We start from the raw sequence: 22,810 nt of genomic DNA, 5'->3' as shown, positions 1-22,810 counted from the left end.
GTTTTTAAAAGCTTCTGAAGGTGGTACCTTTTAATGGCATCAGACCTTAGTGCCGCTTTTGACACCATCGATCACTATATTCTTTTGGAGAGATTGGAAACCCTAATTTGGTCTACACAGAAAGGTTCTTACCTGGTTTAGATCTTATCTGTCGGAAAGATATCAATTTGCCTATGGATGGTTTTTCCTCTGACAAATTAATGGTAAGTTTCGGTGTTCCTCAAGGTTCTGTTTTAGGACCACTATTGTTTTCTCTACAGTATATATTCTACCTGTTGGTGATGTCAGCCTCCAGTTTCTATGCTGCAATAGTCTATGTGCTGGGGGGCTAGGGCCAGTCTGTCCTATCTGGTAAAATTCTCATGTCTTATCTGGTGTCAAATCAAATGTTATGAGTTACATGCGCCGAATACAACAGGTGTAGACCTTACAGTGAAATGCTTACTTACAAGCCCCTAACCAACAGTGCAGTTTCAAAAAATACGGATAAGAATAAGAGATAAAAGTAACAAGTAATTAAAGAGCAGCAGTAAAAAAATAACATATACAGGGGGGTGCCAGTACAGAGTCAATGTGCGGGGGCACCGGTTAGTTGAGGTAGTATGTACATGTAGGTAGAGTTAATTAAAGTGACTATGCAGAGATGACAACAGAGAGTGGCAGTGGTGGGGCAATGCAAATAGTCTGGGAAGCCATTTGACTAGATGTTCAGGAGTCTTATGGCTTGGGGGTAGAAGCTGTTTAGAAGCCTCTTGGACCGAGACTTGGCGCTCTGGTACCGCTTGCCATGTGGTAGCAGAGAGAACATTCTATGACTAGAGTGGCTGGAGTCTTTGACAATTTTTAGGGCCTTCCTCTGACACCGCCTGGTATAGAGGTTCTGGATGGCAGGAAGCTTGGCCCCAGTGATGTACCCTCTGTAAGCACCTTACAAGTCAGATGCCAAGCAGTTGCCATAATAAGCGGTGATGCAGCTAGTCAAGATGCTCTCAACGGTGCAACTGTATAACTTTGTGCCAAATCTTTTCAGCCTCCTGAGGGGGAAGGGGAGTAGTTGTGCCCTCTTCACGACTGTGTTGGTGTGTTTGGACTATGATGTGTGAACACCAAGGAACTTGAATCGCTCGACCCGCTCCACTACAGCCCCGTCGATGTGAATAGGGGCGTGCTCAGCCCTCCATTTCCTGTAGTTCACGATCAGCTCCTTTGTCTTACTGACATTGAAGGAGAGGTTATGGTCCTGGCACCACACTGCCAGGTCTCTGACCTCCTCCCTGTAGGCTGTCTCATCGTCATCAGTGATCAGGCCTACCACGGTCCGTTGTGTCATCGGCTAACTTAATGAAGATGTTTGAGTCGTGCGTGGCCACGCAGTTCTGGGTGAACAGGGAGTGCAGGAGACTCAGCAGGCACGCCTGATGGGCCCGTGTTGAGGATCAGCTTGGCGTTTGTGTTGTTGCCTACCCTCACCACCTGGGGGCGGCCCATCAGAAAGTCCAGGGTCCAGTTGCAGAGGGAGGTGTTTAATCACAGGGTCCTTAGCTTAGTGATGAGCTGGGAGTGCACTATGGTGTTGAACACTGAGCTGTAGTCAATGAATAGCATCCTCACGTCGGTATTCCTTTTGGCCAGGTGAGAAAGAGCAGTGTGGAGTGCAATAGAGATTGCTTTAACTGTGGATCCATGACATACAGGTATTCATTTGGAATCATTCCTTTATCAATTATTTTATTTGCCAGAAAGGCCTGTCATTAATTAAATAAAACAAGAAGCCAAACTTTAAAGTACATAAAGACTGTTTTAAATGAAAATGTCCTTGGATGAATTGGCCAGTGTAAATGCAAGACAATGGGCACAGCATCAGTGGTGTGGTAACTATACAATAGCACTTAGCAACTACAGTAATTATATATTTTACAGTGAAATGTATTATATGACATATATCAGTCAATGTATGTTGGTACTGTAATCTAATATTTCCTGCATCAACCTTAGTGCCTCATAACAAATATAGCACTATTTATTCTCTGGTGTAGAGGGTGAATTAGCTTTGCCCACATTATTCAGGTGGTTGAGTCGCGCCATCACCTTGGCACCAAGTCTATTGGTCTGAGACTTCAGAAACATCTCCAGCTGCTGCTCTCTTGATTCCCTGTAGAAGTTATGAGTAAAAGTTATACAAATATGAATAATCATACCTATTGTACTTGTACTTGAAATCTTCCATTACATAAAACAGAGATATGTCTTAGATTAGAAAGAAAGAGTGTGAAAGAGAGAGAGAGAGAGAGAGAAATAAATGTGTGTGTGTGTGTGTGTGTGTGTGTGTGTGTGTGTGTGTGTGTTTGTGTGTGTGTGTGTTTGTGTGTGTTAGTAGTTGATGCTGACACCAGATGCTGAGTGGAAGGGATAGGAACAGTGTTGTGTTCACCTGGAGATGTTTGCTGTACTGAGAGGCATCATCTGGGGAGTTTTACAGGGACTCAGGGAACTAGTGGAGGAGAAGCACAATGAGCTGTTGTTATCTCCGCCTTTATCTTACCTTTATCTAACATCCTCTTTTACAATCCCAACCTGGCCACAAGGGAACAGTAGTACAGCAACAGCATTCTAATTCTGTGTCTCTTGACTATCTCTGCGTCCTGCTGATGTAACGTCATTACTTTAGCCAAATAAAAAGAGATCATTTGAATATATGATTTTTGACAAATCGAATTACAAACAATTAGCGTGCCACACTGTCAATAGATGTACAGAGATAATGACAAACCAAACATGAAGGAAGAAACAGGAAATGGAGTGCGTGACAAAAATGCTAATTCAAGTTATTGATTGATGACAATTGGCAAGGACTCAAGGGAAGACACAATAATTGAGTTGTAGGCTAATTGAAATGCCAGTATTCCTCATAGGGATTAGAGGTTAATTTAGTGGAAACACAGATGCATGATGCTCCTAGTTCTGCAGTGTGTGTGTGTGTGAACAGTATACCTGTTGTCATCTTTAAAGCTGTCGTCTTTCAGCTGTCTGGGTGTGGAAGGTACATTCTCTGGCAGGGGAAACTCAGCTCGGATAATCTCAGGTGTGAGAAATACTCCCGTGCTTTCAGATCTGGTAAAACACATCAGTCACACAAACCCTCTGAAATGGATTCCTGTTACTTTCAGTCCGTCTGTCTGTCGGCGTGTGTTAGTGCTTACTGTCCATCCAGTAGCTCCACTGTCATATCTTCTGGAAGGCCATTCAGAGCTGTGGGCGCCATGGAGGGCAGAATGTCACTGTTGAAGGGGTCAGACCTGGTGGAACACACGGTCAGGTGATAGAGACTCAGAGACCATTAAAGGACTGGTACACAGAGTTGAGTCATTGAGTCAGTCAATTATCTCAACTTTATGTATACAGGTAACACAATTTCAGCCCATGTTGTACAGCTGAGTATAAACATACAGGCTAACATTCTGTTGATGTTTGCAATATCTTCACGTCAGATGACGAGGCAGCCCTATGGTTTGTTGTAGAGGACTACCTTAACTGTATAGGCAACATTTCACTTGGACTTGTTTGGACACTACTTCAACAAAGCAGAGGATAGAGCGCTGGCTCTTAGTAACCCTGGTGTTGGAATGAATTCCAGAAAGGAGTCTGCACCATGATCATAGATCTTCCACAAGGGAACAGAGTACCGGTCCCCCCTCACCCTGTAAATATTAAGTAAATCACTGTGTTTCCATTCATAAGTCTGTCTGTGAGACTTGCACTGGTCTGGATCTGTAGTTAATTTGCTACAGTTTAGGATTAGCCATTCAAATGATCTGGAGGCAGAGATGAAGCCAGCAAGAACATCATTGGAAGAAGTGGACACACACAAACACACTGAGCCAGCTGGAGGAAGTTAGTGGATGACCTTAACTCAGCAAAAAAAGAAATGTCCCTTTTTACAGATCTTCATTGTAAAGGGTTTAAACACTGTTTCCTATGCTTGTTCAATGACCCATATACAATTAATGAACATGCACCTGTGGAACGATCGTTAAGACACGAACAGCTTACAGACGGTAGGCAATTAAGGTCACAGTTATGAAAACTTAGGACGCTAAAGAGGCCTTTCTACTGACTCTGAAAAACACCAAAAGAAAGATGCCCAGGGTCCCTGCTCATCTGCGTGAACGTGCCTTAGGCATGCTGCAAGGAGGCATGAGGACTGCAGATGTGGCCAGGGCAATAAATTGCAATGTCTGTACTGTGAGAAGCCTAAGACAGCACTACAGGGAGAGGACAGACAGCTGATCGTCCTCGCAGTGGCAAACCACAATCGGTACATCCGAACATCACACCTGTGGGAAATGTACAGGATGGCAACAACAACAGCCCGAGTTACACTAGGAATGCACAATCCCTCCATCAGTGCTCAGACTGTCTGCAATAGGCTGAGAGAGGCTGGACTGAGGGCTTGTAGGCCTGCTGTAAGGCAGATCCTCACCAGACATCACTGGCAACAACGTTCCTATGGGCACAAACCCACCGTCGCTGGACCAGACAGGACTGGCAAAAAGTGCTCTTCACTGACGAGTCGCGGTTTTGTCTCACCAGGGGTGATGGTTGGATTTGCATTTATCGTCAAAGGAATGAGCGTTACACCGAGGCCGGTACTCTGGAGTGGGATCGATTTGGAGGTGGAGGGTCTGTCATGGTCTGGGGCGGTGTGTCACAGCATCATCGGACTGAGCTTGTTGTAATTGCAGGCAATCTCAACGCTGTGCATTATAGGGAAGACATCCTCCTCCCTCATGTGGTACCCTTCCTGCAGGCTCATCCTGACATGACCCTCCAGCATGACAATGTCACCAGCCATACTGCTCGTTCTGTGCATGATTTCCTGCAAGACAGGAATGTCAGTGTTCTGCCATGGCCAGCGAAGAGCCCGGATCTCAATCCCATTGAGCATGTCTGGGACCTGTTGAATCGGAGGGTGAGGGCTAGGGCCATTCACCCCAGAAATGTCAGGGAACTTGCAGGTGCCTTGGTGGAAGAGTGCGGTAACATCTCACAGAAAGAACTGGCAAATCTGGTGCAGTCCATGAGGAGGAGATGCACTGCAGTACTTAAAACCTCTTACATCTAGACGTTTCGCTAGCGGAACACCTGCTCCAATATCCAATGATAGGCGTGGCGCGAATTACAAATTCCTCAAAAATCCAAAAACTTCCATTTTTCAAACATATGACTATTTTACACCATTTTAAAAGACAAGACTCTCCTTTATCTAACCACACTGTCCGATTTCAAAAAGGCTTTACAGCGAAAGCAAAACATTAGATTATGTCAGCAGAGTACCCAGCCAGTAATAATCAGACACCCATTTTTCAAGCTAGCATATAATGTCACAAAAAACAAAACCACAGCTAAATGCAGCACTAACCTTTGATGATCTTCATCAGATGACACTCCTAGGACATTATGTTATACAATACATGCATGTTTTGTTCAATCAAGTTCATATTTATATCAAAAACCAGCTTTTTACATTAGCATGTGACGTTCAGAACTAGCATTCCCACCGAACACTTCCGGTGAATTTACTAAATTACTCACGATAAACGTTCACAAAAAACAGAATTATTTTAAGAATTATAGATACAGAACTCCTTTATGCAATCGCGGTGTCCGAAACGCCCGGCGCGTTTCGTGACAAAAAATGTCAAAATATTCCATTACCGTACTTCGAAGCATGTCAAACGCTGTTTAAAATCAATTTTTATGCGATTTTTCTCGTAAAAAAGCGATAATATTCCGTCCGGGAAACCCTGTTTTCGTTCAAAGACGAAAAAATTAAAACATGGAGTCGTCTCATGCACGCGCCCCCAGTCTCATTGTTCTCAGATCGACCACTATCCAAATGCGCTACTGTTTTTCAGCCATGGCCTGCAAAGTCATCATTCAACGTTCTGGCGCCTTCTGAGAGCCTATGGGAGCGTTAGAAAATGTCACGTTACAGCAGAGATCCCCTGTTTTGGATAGAGATGATCAAGAAGGCGAAGAAATAGTCAGAGAGGGCGCTTCCTGTTTGGAATCTTCTCAGGTTTTGGCCTGCCAAATGAGTTCTGTTATACTCACAGACACCATTCAAACAGTTTTAGGAACTTTGGAGTGTTTTCTATCCAAAGCTAATAATTATATGCATATTCCAGTTTCTGGGCAGGAGTAATAATCAGATTAAATCGGGTATGTTTTTTATCCAGCCGTGAAAATACTGCCCCCTATCCATAACAAGTTAATGCAGCTGGTGGCCGTTACTTTTGATTTTGACCCCCCTTTGTTCAGGGACACATTATTCCATTTCTGTTAGTCACATGTCTGTGGAACTTGTTCAGTTTATGTCTCAGTTGTTGAATCTTGTTATTTTCATACAAATATTTACACATGTCAAGTTTGCTTAAAATAAACACAGTTGACAGTGAGAGGACGTTTCTTTTTTTGCTGAGTTTATAACCTACAGTGTACTTCCTAAGGAGCAAAAGCGTTTTCCATGTTTGTCAAGTCAAATGCTCTGAGGAAGGGTAAGAGGTTTTTTAAGTGCTATGTTGCTACAAGAACTTACTGGTTGCGTGCGGCGCCTTCATTGAAGTTATCTGCAATCAATGGTCAATCTGAATACAATAGCAAAACAATCCTAACTAACTATCTCCCCCAGAAGGCTGCTGAGGGGAGAACGGCTCATAATAATGGCAGGAACGGAGCAAATGAAATGGCATCAAACGCCTGGAAACCATTTGTTTGATGTATTTGATACCATTCCACTTACTCTGCTCCAGTCATTACCACGAGCCCGTTCTCCCCAATTAAGGTGCCACCAACCTCCTGTGCTATCTACCTAACCGTAGCATCCCAGTACCATGACACCTCGGCTGTGAGCTGGTCAAACAAGATGATCAAACAAGATAAGCTAATAAGAAAAGTGTTCAGTTGTGTGTGAAGAACAACAGCCTGTACTGTGTACTGTTTGCTCAAGAACACAGAGTATAGATGAGTTAGTACATCATGCTCCGTTAAGTCACTTTAGCGGTCGCTCTACACAGCTGTATGTGTGGTGTGAATGGTAGACAGCCCTGTAAAGCTGTGTTACTGGATCCTTACATGCGCGGGGCCCAGCTACTGGTGAGTGTGGGAGTGTTGGACAGAGCGGCCAGGGCAGCCGATGGGAACTTCTTCCAGGTCATCACACCTCGGATCACATCCTGCAATTTGATCAGGATAAAGAACACAGTGTAATTGTCGTAAAAACGGCTTTGGCTTTAGTTTCAATCACTACAAATGTCCATATTGTGGGAACATTCAAGGTATTCTATTCTATTAATTTTTATTATATTTAAATTATATGAAAATGCAATGCTAGTACACAAAAATGTATGATTTTTTTTATTAATAACTCCTGTTGATATGAAAGAGACTTACCGTTCGGTCCAAAAATTTCTTCTGAGTGCTGGGGGTGTGCATTCCAAACACAGAGGGCTTTGGGATGGTGTACCGGGGCAGTGGACACAGGTGGAACTCCAGGTCACACTCTAGGTAGAGGGGGTCTGCTTTGAAGGCATGGAGACCGGGGGCTGGGTTCTACAGAGCAGAACAAAGTCCAACATGGAACATGAACAGTGTAAAATGATTCACAATTATCGATATTCTCAGGCCCAGTGAATGATTCCACTATTGAGAAGAGGAACAGCTGTTGTGGGAATCATCAGGACAGAGATTCCAACAAAACATTTCCAACACTATGCATAATAGTAACACCAATCATTACCACTACATCTACTGTATACAGCCTTATAATGGACAGCCTGGAGATATTTACTAGAGACATGACATAGATGTGGTCCATACTGTAGATATGTAAAATAGAAGACCTTTATATATATATATATATATATAAGCAGTGGAGGCTGGTGGGAGGAGCTATAGGAGAACTGTTTTGTTGTAATGGCTGGAATGGAATAAAATAATTGGAACGGACTCAAACATGTGGTTTCCATATGTTTGATGTGTTTCATACCATTCCATATACAGTGGGGGGGGGAGTATTTGATCCCCTGCTGATTTTGTACGTTTGCCCACTGACAAAGAAATGATCAGTCTATAATTTTAATGGTAGGTTTATTTGAACAGTGAGAGACAGAATAACAACAAAAATATCCAGAAAAACACATGTCAAAAATGTTATAAATTGATTTGCATTTTAATGAGGGAAATAAGTATTTGACCCCCTCTCAATCAGAAAGATTTCTGGCTCCCAGGTGTCTTTTATATGGGTAACGAGCTGAGATTAGGAGCACACTCTTAAAGGGAGTGCTCCTAACCACAGCTTGTTACCTGTATAAAAGACACCTGTCCACAGAAGCAATCAATCAGATTCCAAACTCTCCACCATGGCCAAGACCAAAGAGCTCTCCAAGGATGCCAGGGACAAGATTGTAGACCTACACAAGGCTGGAATGGGCTACAAGACCATCGCCAAGCAGCTTGGTGAGAAGGTGACAACATTTGGTGCGATTATTCGCAAATGGAAGAAACACAAAAGAACTGTCAATATCCCTTCGGCCTGGGGCTCCATGCAAGATCTCACCTCGTGGAGTTGCAATGATCATGAGAACGGTGAGGAATCAGCCCAGAACTACACGTGAGGATCTTGTCAATGATCTCAAGGCAGCTGGGACCATAGTCACCAAGAAAACAATTGGTAACACACTATGCCGTGAAGGACTGAAATCCTGCAGCGCCCGCAAGGTCCCCCTGCTCAAAAGTACATATACATGCCCATCTGAAGTTTGCCAATGAACATCTGAATGATTCAGAGGACAACTGGTGAAAGTGTTGTGGTCAGATGAGACCAAAATGGAGCTATTTGGCATCAACTCAACTCGCCGTGTTTGGAGGAGGAGGAATGCTGCCTATGACCCCAAGAACACCATCTCCACCGTCAAACATGGAGGTGGAAACATTAGGTTTTGGGGGTGTTTTTCTGCTAAGGGGACAGGACAACTTCACCGCATCAAAGGGACGATGGACGGGGCCATGTACCGTCAAATCTTGGGTGAAAACCTCCTTCCCTCAGCCAGGGCATTGAAAATGGGTCGTGGATGGGTATTCCAGCATGACAATGACCCAAAACACACGGCCAAGGCAACAAAGGAGTGGCTCAAGAAGAAGCACATTAAGGTCCTGGAGTGGCCTAGCCAGTCTCCAGACCTTAATCCCATACAAAATCTGTGGAGGGAGCTGAAGGTTCGAGTTGCCAAACGTCAGCCTCAAAACCTTAATGACTTGGAGAAGATCTGCAAAGAGTGGGACAAAATCCCTCCTGAGATGTGTACAAATCCCTCCTGAAATGTGTGCCAACTACAAGAAACGTCTGACCTCTGTGATTGCCAACAAGGGTTTTGCCACCAAGTACTAAGTCATGTTTTGCAGAGGGGTCAAATACTTATTTCCCTCATTAAAATGCAAATCATTTTATAACATTTTTGACATGCGTTTTTCTGGATTTGTTGTTGTTGTTATTCTGTCTCTCACTGTTCAAATAAACCTCCCATTAAAACTGATCATTTCTTTGTAAGTGGGCAAACGTACAAAATCAGCAGGGGATCAAATACTTTTTCCCCCCACTGTATTCCATTCCAGGCATTACAATGAGCCTGTCCTCCTATAGTGCCTCCCACCAGCCTCCACTGATATACTGTAAATAAATAAATAAATAAATGTGTTCTATCATATTCGGTGATATTGCCTTACAAAGATTCTGAGGGGGTGTGCGTAGGGAGGCTTCAGCAGGGCGGTGGGGGCCGTGAAGCTCAGACTGGGACACACGTCCTCCTGCTCCACATCCTCCTCGCCCTCTGGCTTGGCCACTGCACACCCCGAGGGAGAACCGATCACTCTGGGCAACAATTCATCCTGAAAGACAGGGACACAACCATACAAGCAACCAGTGCATTAGGAAACCAAACGAAAGACTGAACCAGGAGAGACGACCTGAACTTGTTCAATACCAAACACACATTTTTGTTTTCCGTTACAAAATGTTTTCCTACAGTGTTTCCTAATGAATATGACCCAGCAGAGAATTACAAAAAAGGATGTATCAGTCTTGCATAACAGCCATGCTGGCAAGAGCAGAGATATACTATCAAAATCATATCAATGAGATGGGGCCAATCAGTTAGAAGCTCTAGTTATGCAATTGCAAAAATCCTACTTGATCAATCCTAAAAATCAGATCTGACAGTTGTAGGATGTTTCTATAATAAGTAATGTTGTGGTAAAGAGTTTGTTATGGAGAGCTGCCCATAAATGACTAAGTGCTTGTATGATGGGAGCTAAGTGGGGAACATGAGCTCTGGAGAAGGGTGGTCAATGTTCGTCCTGTCACAGTCTTGTCAACCATGGGAAACTATAGGAACATTTAAAAAAAGAATGGTTTGATTACATAAACAATGAGGTTATTGCTGTATCAGTTTGAGCAAATACAAACACGCTATTGGATGTCAGAGAAGCAGAGTAGATCCTAGTCTCTGACAGTGACACCATTAAGTAATCAATCAAACCATTCAGAATTCTCAGGGTTATTGCTGTTCTATTACATTGTTTATGTTATATCACTTGTATATCATCTCATAAAAGGCTTAAAAGATTGACTTTGATTTATTTGCTTTTGTATAAATGGATCTGTGTATTACACACCACCTATGTAAGTGTCCCACAGTGTTGCTGGTGAGTTGTCTCTTGGCTCACCTGTGCCCCAGTCAATAGCTTCCTGGGCTGGGTTGGGGGAATGTAGCTAGCTGCAGCCTCAAAGGCCGAAACAGGCTGGTACCCCATTAACTTGTAGTGCTGGGGAACCTTGAAAAACAACACAAGTAATGGGACAGAAGTGAGCATGTTACTGTACAATTTCCAAGCAGAATCCCTGTCATCATCAGCAGTGACAGAAAGGCAAAAATAGCTAGTTGTTAGTGCTACAATGTACAAGCAACATCAATGATTCTTTATTCAGGCAAAGACCTCTCATGTAAACGTACCTTCAGATTGAAGAATGGAGTGTGTCGTTTGACCAGGACCTCAATAGGCCTAACAGGGACGGCACCCAATGCATTGGGAGCCTGGGCATACAGTACAAGGCCAACACTACGTTATGGTCATTTTCACTAAATCATTTCAATGAATACAAGTTACTGGGCAAATCAAATCAGTGTTCCTTCTTTGCAAGTAGTCCACGCAAGAATAAGATTGCTTTTTATCAAAGTACACTGCACTTACCAGTTCATCAGACTGGTTAGGAAGAGAGAAGATAGGGAATGTGAACGGAATCACGTTGTCTGGTGATATCGTCGGGCGATGAAAGGTCTCCTCCTCAACTGAAAACAGAAAAATGCATGCATCTTGCTTGCTTCCAACACCACAATGACTTGGGGGTAAAATAACTTTAAGCTAGATTTTTATTTTGGCACAACAAATGTGTGGGCTGCATCGTTCAGATATGTATTTTCATCATATGCCCGTGTCAAATAGAGAACACGCCCTTTGGGGTCTCAACAGTGCAATACCTCTTACTCCTTTGGAAAGGCGCTTCAAGCTTTGAGTCAGCTGCCTCAACGAGACAAGTCTGTTGTTCATACGACATTGAATCACCACCTGAAACACATGGTGCACTCACTTAGAAGTCGTGCTGTTTCGAAAGGTTACGCATGTTTATAAGTAAACCCTCTTCGCGCTGTATGAAATCTGTTACAGCACATCTTTCTTGCTCAAATAGAGAATGATATCAATACAAAAAAATTAAAAATATTTTCAAGTATGCACTGGGAGAAGTACGATATTAAAGAGAACCAGGACTTGGACATTGTCAGCTTTCCAACTGCCTGTGAGGTATTGTATAACATACTGGTTTTACAGTTTGGCATTTGGTTGAATCTATTCAAATGTACGCTACATCATTAAATATAACTGACCTTAGGAATTCCCATCCCAGACATACTACAGGGAATGTCAATTCTTAGCTTCTTACTACTTTCATTAGACTGGACTGTGCCCCACTACAGAACTACTACTACACCATCTTATGACATGGCTTAAGATCGTTATCATAGAGAGTATGCACACTGTCTCACAGAGTTTTGGCTTGTGGTTTGTGAGTGAAAAACCATTGTGTTGAGTGGGCTGGGATGAGGCACTCTATGCCTACAGGGCCTAACCTAAGGCCAATAGAGTGAAAGAGAGAGGGCTAAGTACTGTACCTTGCGGGCTGCCTGCTGGAAGAGCCTCAGAGCTCTCTGCCTGATCGCCAGATGACTGCTGGAGTACATGCGAAAGGAAGGCGTGCCCACCGGTGCCTGGAAGGTACAAACAGAACAGACGTTTTGATTGTGAAAAAGAAAATGGATACAAGCAGCTCTCATACCTGGGGGGAAAAAGCTATATGCATTCCATTTGATGCCATTTTAAAGGCAAACAGGTCCATTTTGACTTCGACATGCTTACCTGGCCTGTATTACGCAGGACTCGTCTGGTAGAGAGCTTAGATTGGCCACTAGCAAAGTCCCTCTCCTTCCTCACCTCTCCTTTTCTAACCTAGAATTAAGACGGACGTTCAATTAAGACGGGGGTTCGTTATGTTTAGAATACGAGCAAGTGTGACTAACAGGGATCAATCCCGGGAGAATGCATTAGCCCACTAAGCCAAAGCCTAGACATTTGCTCTGGGAGCCAATGCAACTCTTCAAGTCTCAGGTAAGGTTATTGATCATCACACTAGAAAGGTCACTAAACTACCTCTGTTACACAAACGTATGAAACACAGATCAGCAGAAGGCATAGGGAAGAGGTGTAAAGGCTATTTTGGTTTCTGGCCTGAGCTCCAGATTCCAGAGAAAACACATGAAAGGAGTTTATCCAATCCTCCCAAGTGGATTGGTTGGCCTCTCTAAAAACAATGGTGGCCTGTAAAGAACACACTAAATACAGCCAATAAACAGAGAGAGGGGGGAGGAAGTGCTGTTAAGTGTCCTGAGAGAGATCTGTCATCTGTTCCCCTTTAGAAGAAACAGCAATAGCAGCAGCTCTCTCTGACATTACAGCGTCATGTTGTATATCTAAGGAAAAGTTACTACTTATACATTTACTGGCTGTTCTCAATAAAACTCAAATATAGTTTGTGTCCACATACTTTTGGTAATGTTGTGTATATAAAACATAGTAACAATATGGTATGCAAACCAGAGAAAAACTGGTTGCCCAGATAGCTGCACAAGTGATGAGAAAACATAGCCAGAGCAGAGGAAAACATGAAACATGTTGGATATACAACATATAGCAACAGTGTTTTATGATTATTATGACTATCATGATAAGTTACAAATCTTACCATATATTGATAATCTGCAACATCTCTCTCCTCCAAAACCTGCATTTTGGTCTGTGTCGAGACAGGGTCCTTCCCAAGGTGAACTTGCCTTAATCAAAAATACATTTATCTACAGTACAGTTTGAGTGACCTATGACATTTAGTACATAATCATAGATATGGTCATCTGAAGTGCATTCGGAAAGTATTCAGACCCCTTGACTTTTTCCACATTTTGTTACGTTACAGCCTTATTCTAAAATTGATTAATGCATTTTCCCTCATCAATCTACACACAATACATGATAATGACAAATCGAAAACAGGTTTTTAGAAAAGTTTGCAAATTTATGATTAAAAAATACCGTATTTACATAAGTATTCAGACCCTTTGCTATGAGACTCGAAATTGAGCTCAGGTGCATCCTGTTTCCATTGATCATCCTTGATATGTTTCTTGATTGGACTGGAGTCCACCTGTGGCAAATTCAATTGATTGGACATGATTTGGAAAGGCACACACCTGTCTATATAAGGCCCCACAGTTGACAGTGCATGTCAGAGCAAAAACCAAGCTATGAGGTCGAAGGAATTGTCTGTAAAGCTCCGAGACAGGATTGTGTCGAGCCACAGATCTGGAGAAGGGTACCAAAAAATGTCTGCAGCATTGAAGGTCCCCAAGAACACAGTGGCCTCCATCATTCTTAAATTGAAGAAGTTGGAACCACCAAGACTCTTCCTAGAGCTGGCTTCCCGGCCAAACTGAGCAATCGTGGAAGAAGGGTCTTGGTCAGGGAGGTGACCAAGAACCCGATTGTCAATCTGAAAGAGCTCCAGAATTCCTCTGTGGAGATGGGAGAACCTTCCAGAAGGACAACCATCTCCTGCAGCACTCCACCAATCAGGCCTTTATGATAAAGTGGCCAGACTGAAGCCACTCCTCAGTAGAAGGCACATGACAGCCCACTTGGAGTTTGCCAAAAGGCACCTACAGGACTTAGACCATGAGAAACAACATTCTCTGGTCTGATGAAACTAAGATTGAACTCTTCGGCCTGAATACCAAGCGTCACGTCTGGAAGAAATCTGGCACCATCCCTACGTTGGGACATAGTGGTGGCAGCATCATGCTGTAGGGATGTTTTACAATATTGCGCTGATGCGTGTAATGATGGTGACAGGTGTGCGTAATGATGGGCCATCTGGCGTCCTCGATCGCCAGAGAGGGGGAGTGAGAGCAGGTGTGACAGTACACCCCCCCCCCCAGCGGCGCCACCCGGCGAGCCGGCTGAGGCATGACGTGGGATGGGAGCCTGCCGAGCTAACCAAGGCATGGAAACCTCTCGAGCCAGCTAAGGCGTGGAAGCCCGACAAGCCAACTGAGCCACCCCAGGCTCCTTCAGCAGCGGCACCCGGACCTGACGTCACCAACAAAAACAAAACTCCCTGATGCTTCAAATTTTGGTGTCAGCCTTCTGTGAGGTCAGACGCTTGGAGATGGGAAGCATGTACAGGGAGTGAACATTTAATTAATAAACAGACATGAAACAAGACAAGACAGCGTCTGGACATTAAAAACATAACATTAATGCTGACACGGGGAACAAACTGAAGAACAGACAGATATAGAGGGGCAATCAACAAAGTGAAGGAGTCCAGGTGAGTCCAATATTGCGTTGATGCGCGTAATGATGGTGACAGGTGTGCGTAATGATGGGCCACCTGACGCCCTCGAGCGCCAGACAGGGGGAGCACGCATAACAGAACCTCTCCAAATACAGGTGTGCCAAGCTTGTAGCATCATACCCGAGAAAAATCGAGGCTGTAATCATTGCCAAAGTACTGAATACTTATGTAAATGTGATATTTTTAATACATTTGCACAAAAAAAATCAAACCTGTTTTTGCTTTGTCATTATGGGGTATTGTGTGTAGATTGATTAAGAAAAAAAACAATTTAATCAATTTTAGAATAAGGCTGTAATGTAACAAAATGTGGAAAAAGTCAAGGGGTTTGAATACTTTCCGAATGCACTGTTTATGATCATTAACGTGAATAAATGATGGTTCCTCACCATCTGAGATGATTGGCTCTCTCCTCCTGGATGTCCTGTCGAACCCTGGTCTCAAAGAACGCCTCCTTCATCTGTCTTGTCTGGAGGCCCAGCTTAGGTTGGGACATCATGGCTGAATTGTAAAAATATATATATATATATCTGTAACATAGTAACAGCAAATACAGTCTGCAGCAGACCCAAATGGCAATGAATTAAGCATTCCAAAATTTGAATAATCTGAGAGCTTTCAGTCATACTAGCAAACAAGCCATCCAACAAACCGGGTTTCTCCCCTCTATAGGTTAAGTGAATATTGAATGACACTCCCTTATCTCTTAGAGAAAATATAATGTATGTTGATCACTGGTGTGAAAGTTGATTACTGGTGTAAAACTTGTCCAGGTACCTTCCCTCAGGTCTTTAGAGCTCAGTTTATCAGTCTGTTGTATCAGTATCTTGACCACTCCAGCTGGGGCGGACACATCAACTGCAGTCTTCAGGCTCAGCTTCATATCACTCTCTCTTTTCTCCCTTACAGTCTATTGAAATCATACAATACCAATCACACACCAGATATGTACATATTCATATGATTACCTCATTATCTACATCGTAGCATAGTCTGCTAAATGAACTGGAGCGAGTTTCTCAAAAGACCTGGAGCTACCAGCTGGGTTGTCAAGATAAATAAGGTGTGGTGTCAGCTAGAATGCTTTCTGGAAACGCACCCTTGGTACAGCTGGAGTTAAATGCATGTGGTACCTTTGACTTTTCAGGTGTCCGCATTGACCTCTGCTTGGTTTTGGTCAGAGGCTGTATCAAGGAGACAGGTGGAGGCCCTTGACTGTCAACAAACAAAACTTCTCTTGCGTGTCCCATGTCTTTCTCCTGTTGACTGGGTCAGAAACAACACCAATAAATGTATGTAGCACGTTTCCTGCAGTATAATGACCAAATTGCCCTCTAGTGGCCTCATCTGTGGAATGTTATTTAATAATTTCATAATTAATCAACATTATTTTTAAAAACCTGTTGAAAATCCGGTGTTTCTATGTCAAACGGTTTTGTTATATTTCAGTCTTCTGTGATGTATATAAACTGTAATATTGGGATGCAAACTCAAAATGTAATACATTTCAACTTTATATCTGACATGGTACAGGTGTCTTCTTTTATTAAGCCCATAACCACATGTGTGAGGTGTAAACTTTTGTTTCACAGTAGATTTGTTTAAGACTACCAAGAAACACTCTGTGTGACTCTGATTTAGCCCACTGCAGTAAAAGGTCAATAATAGTTTGTTTCCATCACTCTAGGCCTAGGGCCCAAACCTAATGCTAATGGTGTAAAAGAGAGAGGGCTAAGTACTGTACCTTGGGGACTTCCTGCTGGAAGACCTCCAGAGCTCAACATAGCCATAGTTGACTAATAACTTACCAGGCTTTATATGCCATTAATAACTTAATTGTGTACTTAGCTAATAATTGGACTTTGATACTGTACTTGGGGCTGTTGGCATTATAAGAGTAGATATATCCTATCAATATTTGCTGAACAAAATAAACAATACTCTTCCCATGGTATCAGTGTAGATGAAGGGGAGGAGACAGGTTAAAGAAGGATTTTGAAGCTTTGAGACAATTTAGACATGGATTGTGTATGTGTGCCATTCGGAGGATGAATGGGCAAGACAAAAGATGTAAGTGCCTTTGAACGGGGTATGGTAGTAGGTGCCAGGCGCAGTTTGAGGGTGACAAGAACTACAACGATGCTGGGCGCGGTTTGAGGTGCCAGGTGCAGTTTGAGGGTGTCAAGAACTACAACGATGCTGGGTTTTTCAAGCTCAACAGTTTCCCGTGTATATCAAGAATGGTCCACCACCCAACTTAAAATCAAATCAAATTGACACAACTGTGGGAAGCATTGGAGTCAACATGGGCCAGCATCCCTGTGGAACGCTTTCGACACCTTGTAGTCCATGCCACAACGAATTGAGGCTTTCTGAGGATAGAAAAAGGGGGTCCAACTCAATATTAGGAAGGTGTTCCTTCTAAATCTACAATCTGCCGATTCTTCCATTAACTCATTCAAATCTTATCTTCATATCTTTTATTGCGGGTCCAGGGAGAAGTAAACATGGGAATATTTGATCCAAAGCACACACTGAATGGATTGGATACCAATGCATTTTGATATGACTGCAGTTCCCTTGCTTGATAAATCATTAACTTCTCTTAGTCATAACACAGGGGAATAAAACTCATCCACTGTCAGTGATGGAGTACACTCATTTTCTCATGGGAACTGAATCAAAAATGATATTTTATATACAGACTCGAAAACAAGAACAACCTGTTTATCAGTATAAGTGACTGTGCGTGGTTTTGAGTCTGTGGCCCATAAAACAAATAATTTAGCCATGAACAGAAATCAATGGAACAAATGGACATCATCGTAACTAGAATCGTGCAGAAGAACCATATATGCATTTTCAATAAATGCAGATAAACATGATACATCATTATACATTATTCAAGTATCTATCAACCGGAAAATTCCTAATGTGGTATATACACACTTAGAAACAGAGAAATATTTGGTTACAGGTATATGAAAATGGAACAGTTTGCACTTGTATGGTTCTTCTCTGCAAGGGTTCATTTTTCATCTCTCTAAATGTTTGTACAATTTCTATTTTCAAAGTTTGCAGACAGAGAGTTTCAATACAGTACATGTGCAGCACTTGGGTCTCTCTCACAATAGCCCTCGCTCTATGAAATGTGCGTAAGCATTGTTTACAGAAGGATATTGTAACCACTTAACAATCACGGTTTCCATTCTTATCAGTAAAGAAATATATTTGGCTCAGTGCATCAATTGATGGAACTCACAATGACAGAAAATAACAAGCAATAACGTAATACAAACCAAGAAAACAGGAACATTGCGGACCATATATCAAATATGCATATAATTGTAACTAGGACCTGGTAAAAATGGCATAATTCAATATAGTGTTTGATGAATTAACCTTTAACATTTAAGAATGGTTCTGGGATACCTGAGTGCCAGGTGGGGCGAGGACGACCCGCTGAGGGTGCAGACGTAGGGTTTGGAGTTGAACTGGGAGATGACCACCTGTAGAGTGACCTGGGACGTGTCGTACTTGAACGGCCTGAATGTGACGGTCACCTCCACCTTCCCATTGGCTGGAATCACTCCTAGAATCAAACACAAACAAAGGATTATACTGGTCTTGACAAACTCAGAATTTTGCATGTTACCAATAATGCATTTTTGAAAGGAAAACAATACGTAAGCCTACCTAAACTCAACACTTGATACCCTCAAACCATGGGAAACATAGAGAGATACTTTTTCAGATCTCTCCACTCAGTCTGAGTACTAGGCTATTTGCATAACCCCGGAAATCCAGCATCACTCATTGTCTGGAAAGCATCACCATCAATGCCAGAGACAACACAGCACAGTTCCCCCCTGACTGCTTTGTGTCAAGGTGGCTCTGTTGTAGACTATGACAGTAATTCAAACACAAGACATGGTGGTGGTGTTAAGGAATCACAAGTCAGGGCTAGGTATTGAGCTAATAATATTACTTGAGTTCATAGAGAGGAGTCTGGGTGTCTGGGAGCCAGCAATTTTTTTTTTACGTGGTTCAAAGCTTAAACTAATCACCTCAAGGAACTAACACAAAAACATAGCCGGAACCTTATTATAAAACCAGAAATTATTCTACCGTCAAACTACTACAAAATAAATTGATACATATCTGGCATTGAGACTTATGGGCTTAATACATTAATTACAGAATATATTCCAACTTCAGATAGAATAATACAGGGGTTATCCTCACTGTCTGTCTGACTGAGCTGTTAGGATGTTGTTGCTATCTTGTTCGATCATCTGTCATCAGAACTCTAACATAATGGTGTTATTACTACTTTATTCAGTGGCCTAATGTAAAGTCTGTTGATTGGAGTTACCTGACAGGGGCTGGACAGAAAAGGCCTTGTGGGGCTGGATGATGTACACCTGGAACTCAAAGTCAATGGGACAGCTGCAGCTCAGAGGGATCACATGGCTGACACTGGAAGGTCAAAGACAGGTCAAAGGTCAAAGATAACAAGCATAGATATCGCACAGTCCCAGAGAGAAAGGACAACAGCCTACATGTTCATTGAGACCTACAATGTAAAGCTAAATCAAATTCAGCATGCCACTCAGTTCAAAAGACAATCATTTTCAACAAGAGATAAAAATGCCCTCCTAAAAAAAAATCTTGGAAAGTAGATTGCGTCACAATCGGTAAAATGTAAACAATTATTATATCTCTATGGCCCTACAAATGTTTATATTTTGATATTTGAAGTATTCTCTTTCCAAGCGTATTGTTTTAACTGCAGATTGTTGAATATGCAAGACAAATACTACTGACCCTAGCATATACCCCAGCATGCGGCTTAGAGAACTACGATTAGCTATCTACCTGTGCAAATGGACTCTAATATATTGACTGCTCACCGCATCATTAGTGTCAACAGAGATTATTAAAAACAAACGTTTGTGATGCGTTACATGACCATAATAACACAATGAGTTTATTCCTCAAACAGGTCTTTGTTGCCACTCATCATGTTTATCTGGCAGGCTAATTCGGAAACTGGTGCACTTAGCAAACACTTAGGCAACAGCTACAGCCTAGTCTGCTATCCCTTACAGAAAAAATACATGAATTTCACATGAACACGTGAAGTGTTCCAAAAACACACGTTTTCATGTGATCTTATGTGAAGTTAATGTAATAACATGTGACAACATTTAGAGCAACATGTGATTACATGAAACTACATATGTGGAAACGTGATCATATGTGAATTGTTCTAAAAACACATGATTTCACAAATTATGTGTTTTTTCTGTAAGGGATATGAGTGGCCATGCAACTCATGTACAATCCCCTTAGAAAGTTGAATTGATGGGTTGAAAGACTATTCAAAAGGCAAGGATGCACAGAGAGACACGAATGTCCACCTCACCTCACCTTTGGCCCAGTGGGACAGCTGGTATGGTGATGTGTGTTGGGATGTGCAAGTCATCGATGATGGGGTAGGCATGGACCGGAACCAGTAAGTTCTCTTCCCCCTGGAGAGAGATTGAGAGAGAATAACAATGCTCCCTGATGCATTCATTTCCTGGAGTTCTAAGCAGGAGGGAACCTTCTAGCAGTACCCTGGTCCCAGATCAGTTTGCCACGGAGTGACAATGACCTTAGAAGTTTGCATGACAGCACAAACAGATCTGGGACCAGACTTACCTTGCAGCAACTATGGAGAGAAATGTTGACAACAAACAACATGTGATGAATAAACTCAGCAAATCCCTATTTAAGTGACAGTTGAATAGATTAGAAGTAGAAGTTGAAGAGATCCCTGTCAGATATGACAGCAAGCGAACTTGCTTAGAAACTAACATAGCACTGGATTCCAACCTTGCAATGAACCCGAATACAGTCGTAGAAGTAGCGCCATTCGTCAGGACAGAAGTGTACTTTCACTGTGTAGGACAGTCCAGGGACAAGACGATGCTGCACAGAATATCAAAAGGGAGGAATTAAGCATCAACACTGACACGCAAACGAATCAAAGATTATAGACGGAGTGCACAACTTGACATCAAATAGTAATAAACAAATACCTTTTTTAAATATTTTGTTTTGAAATGCTTTGTTTGGGTGGGGATAATGTGAATGTTGATCACTTCAGATGATATGTTGATAAATTTCTGAGGAAGATTAAAACAAAGATGAATTACATGACGCCGTGCATAAGAATGTACTGGTAAATGAAGTACATATAACTGCACAATGTAATCTGAAGTCAGTGCTTTGTCTTCTGTTCTCTTGGAACAGTCAACACACTGCTGAAGCTCATCGCTTCACTCACCAAGCTCCTCTGATAATCCTTCCCCAGTTTAAACCCACTGAAGTGAAGTGCTGAGGGTTCTGCTTGGATTGCACTGTTGCTCTTGAGTTTGGTATAGGTTTCTGGAAGGTATAACAGAAACGAGATATATGTATTCACCATCTGCTTAGTCCCATGTGGCTCAATTGGTAGAGCATGGCGCTTGCAATGCCAGGGTTGTGGGTATGATTCCCATGGGGGACCAGTACAAAGAAAATGTATGCACTCACTACTGTAAGTCACTCTGGATAAGAACATCTGCTAAATGACTAAAATGTGAATATAAGAAACCAAAACACCTGAGGAGCTACACACTGTATAATGTAGTCTACGGTAACTCAGACAGCATCATGAGCATGCATATTATAGGACTAGCCCAAGTGCTCTACTACGCTAAACATATTCTTCTTGACTGAATATAGCCTGTTAAATATATGACTGAGATGTATCAAATCGTTGAAGTGTAAGGGTCCTACGGTTCTCTAGTAGGTGATGAGGGACATTGGAGGCACTTCTTTTTCTGTCCTCCACCAGTTGGCACAGTGGAAGAGGGGTTTTCTTCCTTTGACTGCCTGTGAATGTCTCTGATGCAGAGTGTGCCACTTCCATCACTTCTCCATTAAAAACAGGGCTGAAGAAGACAGCAAACAATATCACGATTCATATCACATCAGATACGTAAATGCTTGCATTTCAAAGATGCAATGTTGTCCATATGATAATGAGAAGAAACAAATGACACAAAGCTAGCAAGCCAACTTTTTGCATGTGCAGCTACAGTGGTTGACACTGGAAAATAAGCAAACTACCTATGGACGGGTTAGCAAGAGACAGTGGAAGCTAGCACAGCAGAGAGGAGCAGCTAGCAAAGAGGAACAGCTAGCTAGCTTGTTGTAAAACTTCATGACAACCGTGCGACTTTCAGGAGATATTAGTGTGTAAACTATTTTTTTAGGTTCGATTTGGTAGCTCATAAACAACACAAGTTTGTATTCGTTGCATGATGTCGGTGCTTTTCAAGGTTGAAAACGGCACGTACCTGTTGTTTCAACTACAGAACATCCACCAAACACTATCGTCACCATAGTAATGCCTCGGTGGGAAGCGGTTTGTACTCGCAAAGAGTTTCCAAAACCCAGAGGCGCAATATCGCCAGACCTATGGGAACGCTAGCAAAACAGACAAAGCAGACAAGACCGGGGTTTGAGAAGTCAATGACAGAAGTGAAAAATTATTCTTTAGTAATTAATTGATCTAAAAGCACAACCTAGTGTGAACCAATCTATTAAGTAGTTGATCATTGTATTACTACAACCTCGTGAATGTGAAAACAACTTTATATCGAAGGAGCGCCTTTGATAGGACGGCATGCACATGCGCAA

General features: G+C 42.4%; 1 protein-coding gene across 1 annotated transcript; it reads right to left on the bottom strand.

Annotated features, from left to right (window-relative positions):
- Positions 1 to 1,711: 1,711 nt before the first annotated feature.
- Positions 1,712 to 22,744, bottom strand: cfap221 (cilia and flagella associated protein 221). The gene is made up of 25 exons (XM_045698885.1): positions 22,468 to 22,744; positions 21,905 to 22,059; positions 21,411 to 21,511; positions 21,163 to 21,249; positions 20,957 to 21,052; positions 20,510 to 20,610; positions 19,452 to 19,555; positions 18,509 to 18,668; positions 16,210 to 16,342; positions 15,854 to 15,986; positions 15,466 to 15,577; positions 13,412 to 13,499; positions 12,529 to 12,618; positions 12,285 to 12,380; positions 11,595 to 11,682; positions 11,308 to 11,405; positions 11,070 to 11,150; positions 10,783 to 10,890; positions 9,784 to 9,945; positions 7,453 to 7,611; positions 7,135 to 7,235; positions 3,201 to 3,296; positions 2,992 to 3,111; positions 2,432 to 2,491; positions 1,712 to 2,152 (listed from the first exon to the last, which is right to left on the bottom strand). The coding sequence occupies exons 2-25, from the start codon at positions 22,035 to 22,037 to the stop codon at positions 2,017 to 2,019; spliced, it is 2,643 nt and encodes an 880-aa protein (XP_045554841.1). The 5' UTR covers positions 22,038 to 22,059; positions 22,468 to 22,744; the 3' UTR covers positions 1,712 to 2,016.
- Between the last annotated feature and the right edge of the window lie 66 nt (positions 22,745 to 22,810).

Source organism: Salmo salar, chromosome ssa17 (genome assembly GCF_905237065.1).
Source record: "Salmo salar chromosome ssa17, Ssal_v3.1, whole genome shotgun sequence".
NCBI lineage: Eukaryota > Metazoa > Chordata > Actinopteri > Salmoniformes > Salmonidae > Salmo > Salmo salar.
The sequence above is the reverse complement of the archived record's forward strand: the minus strand, read 5'-3'. Positions and strand labels throughout refer to the sequence as shown.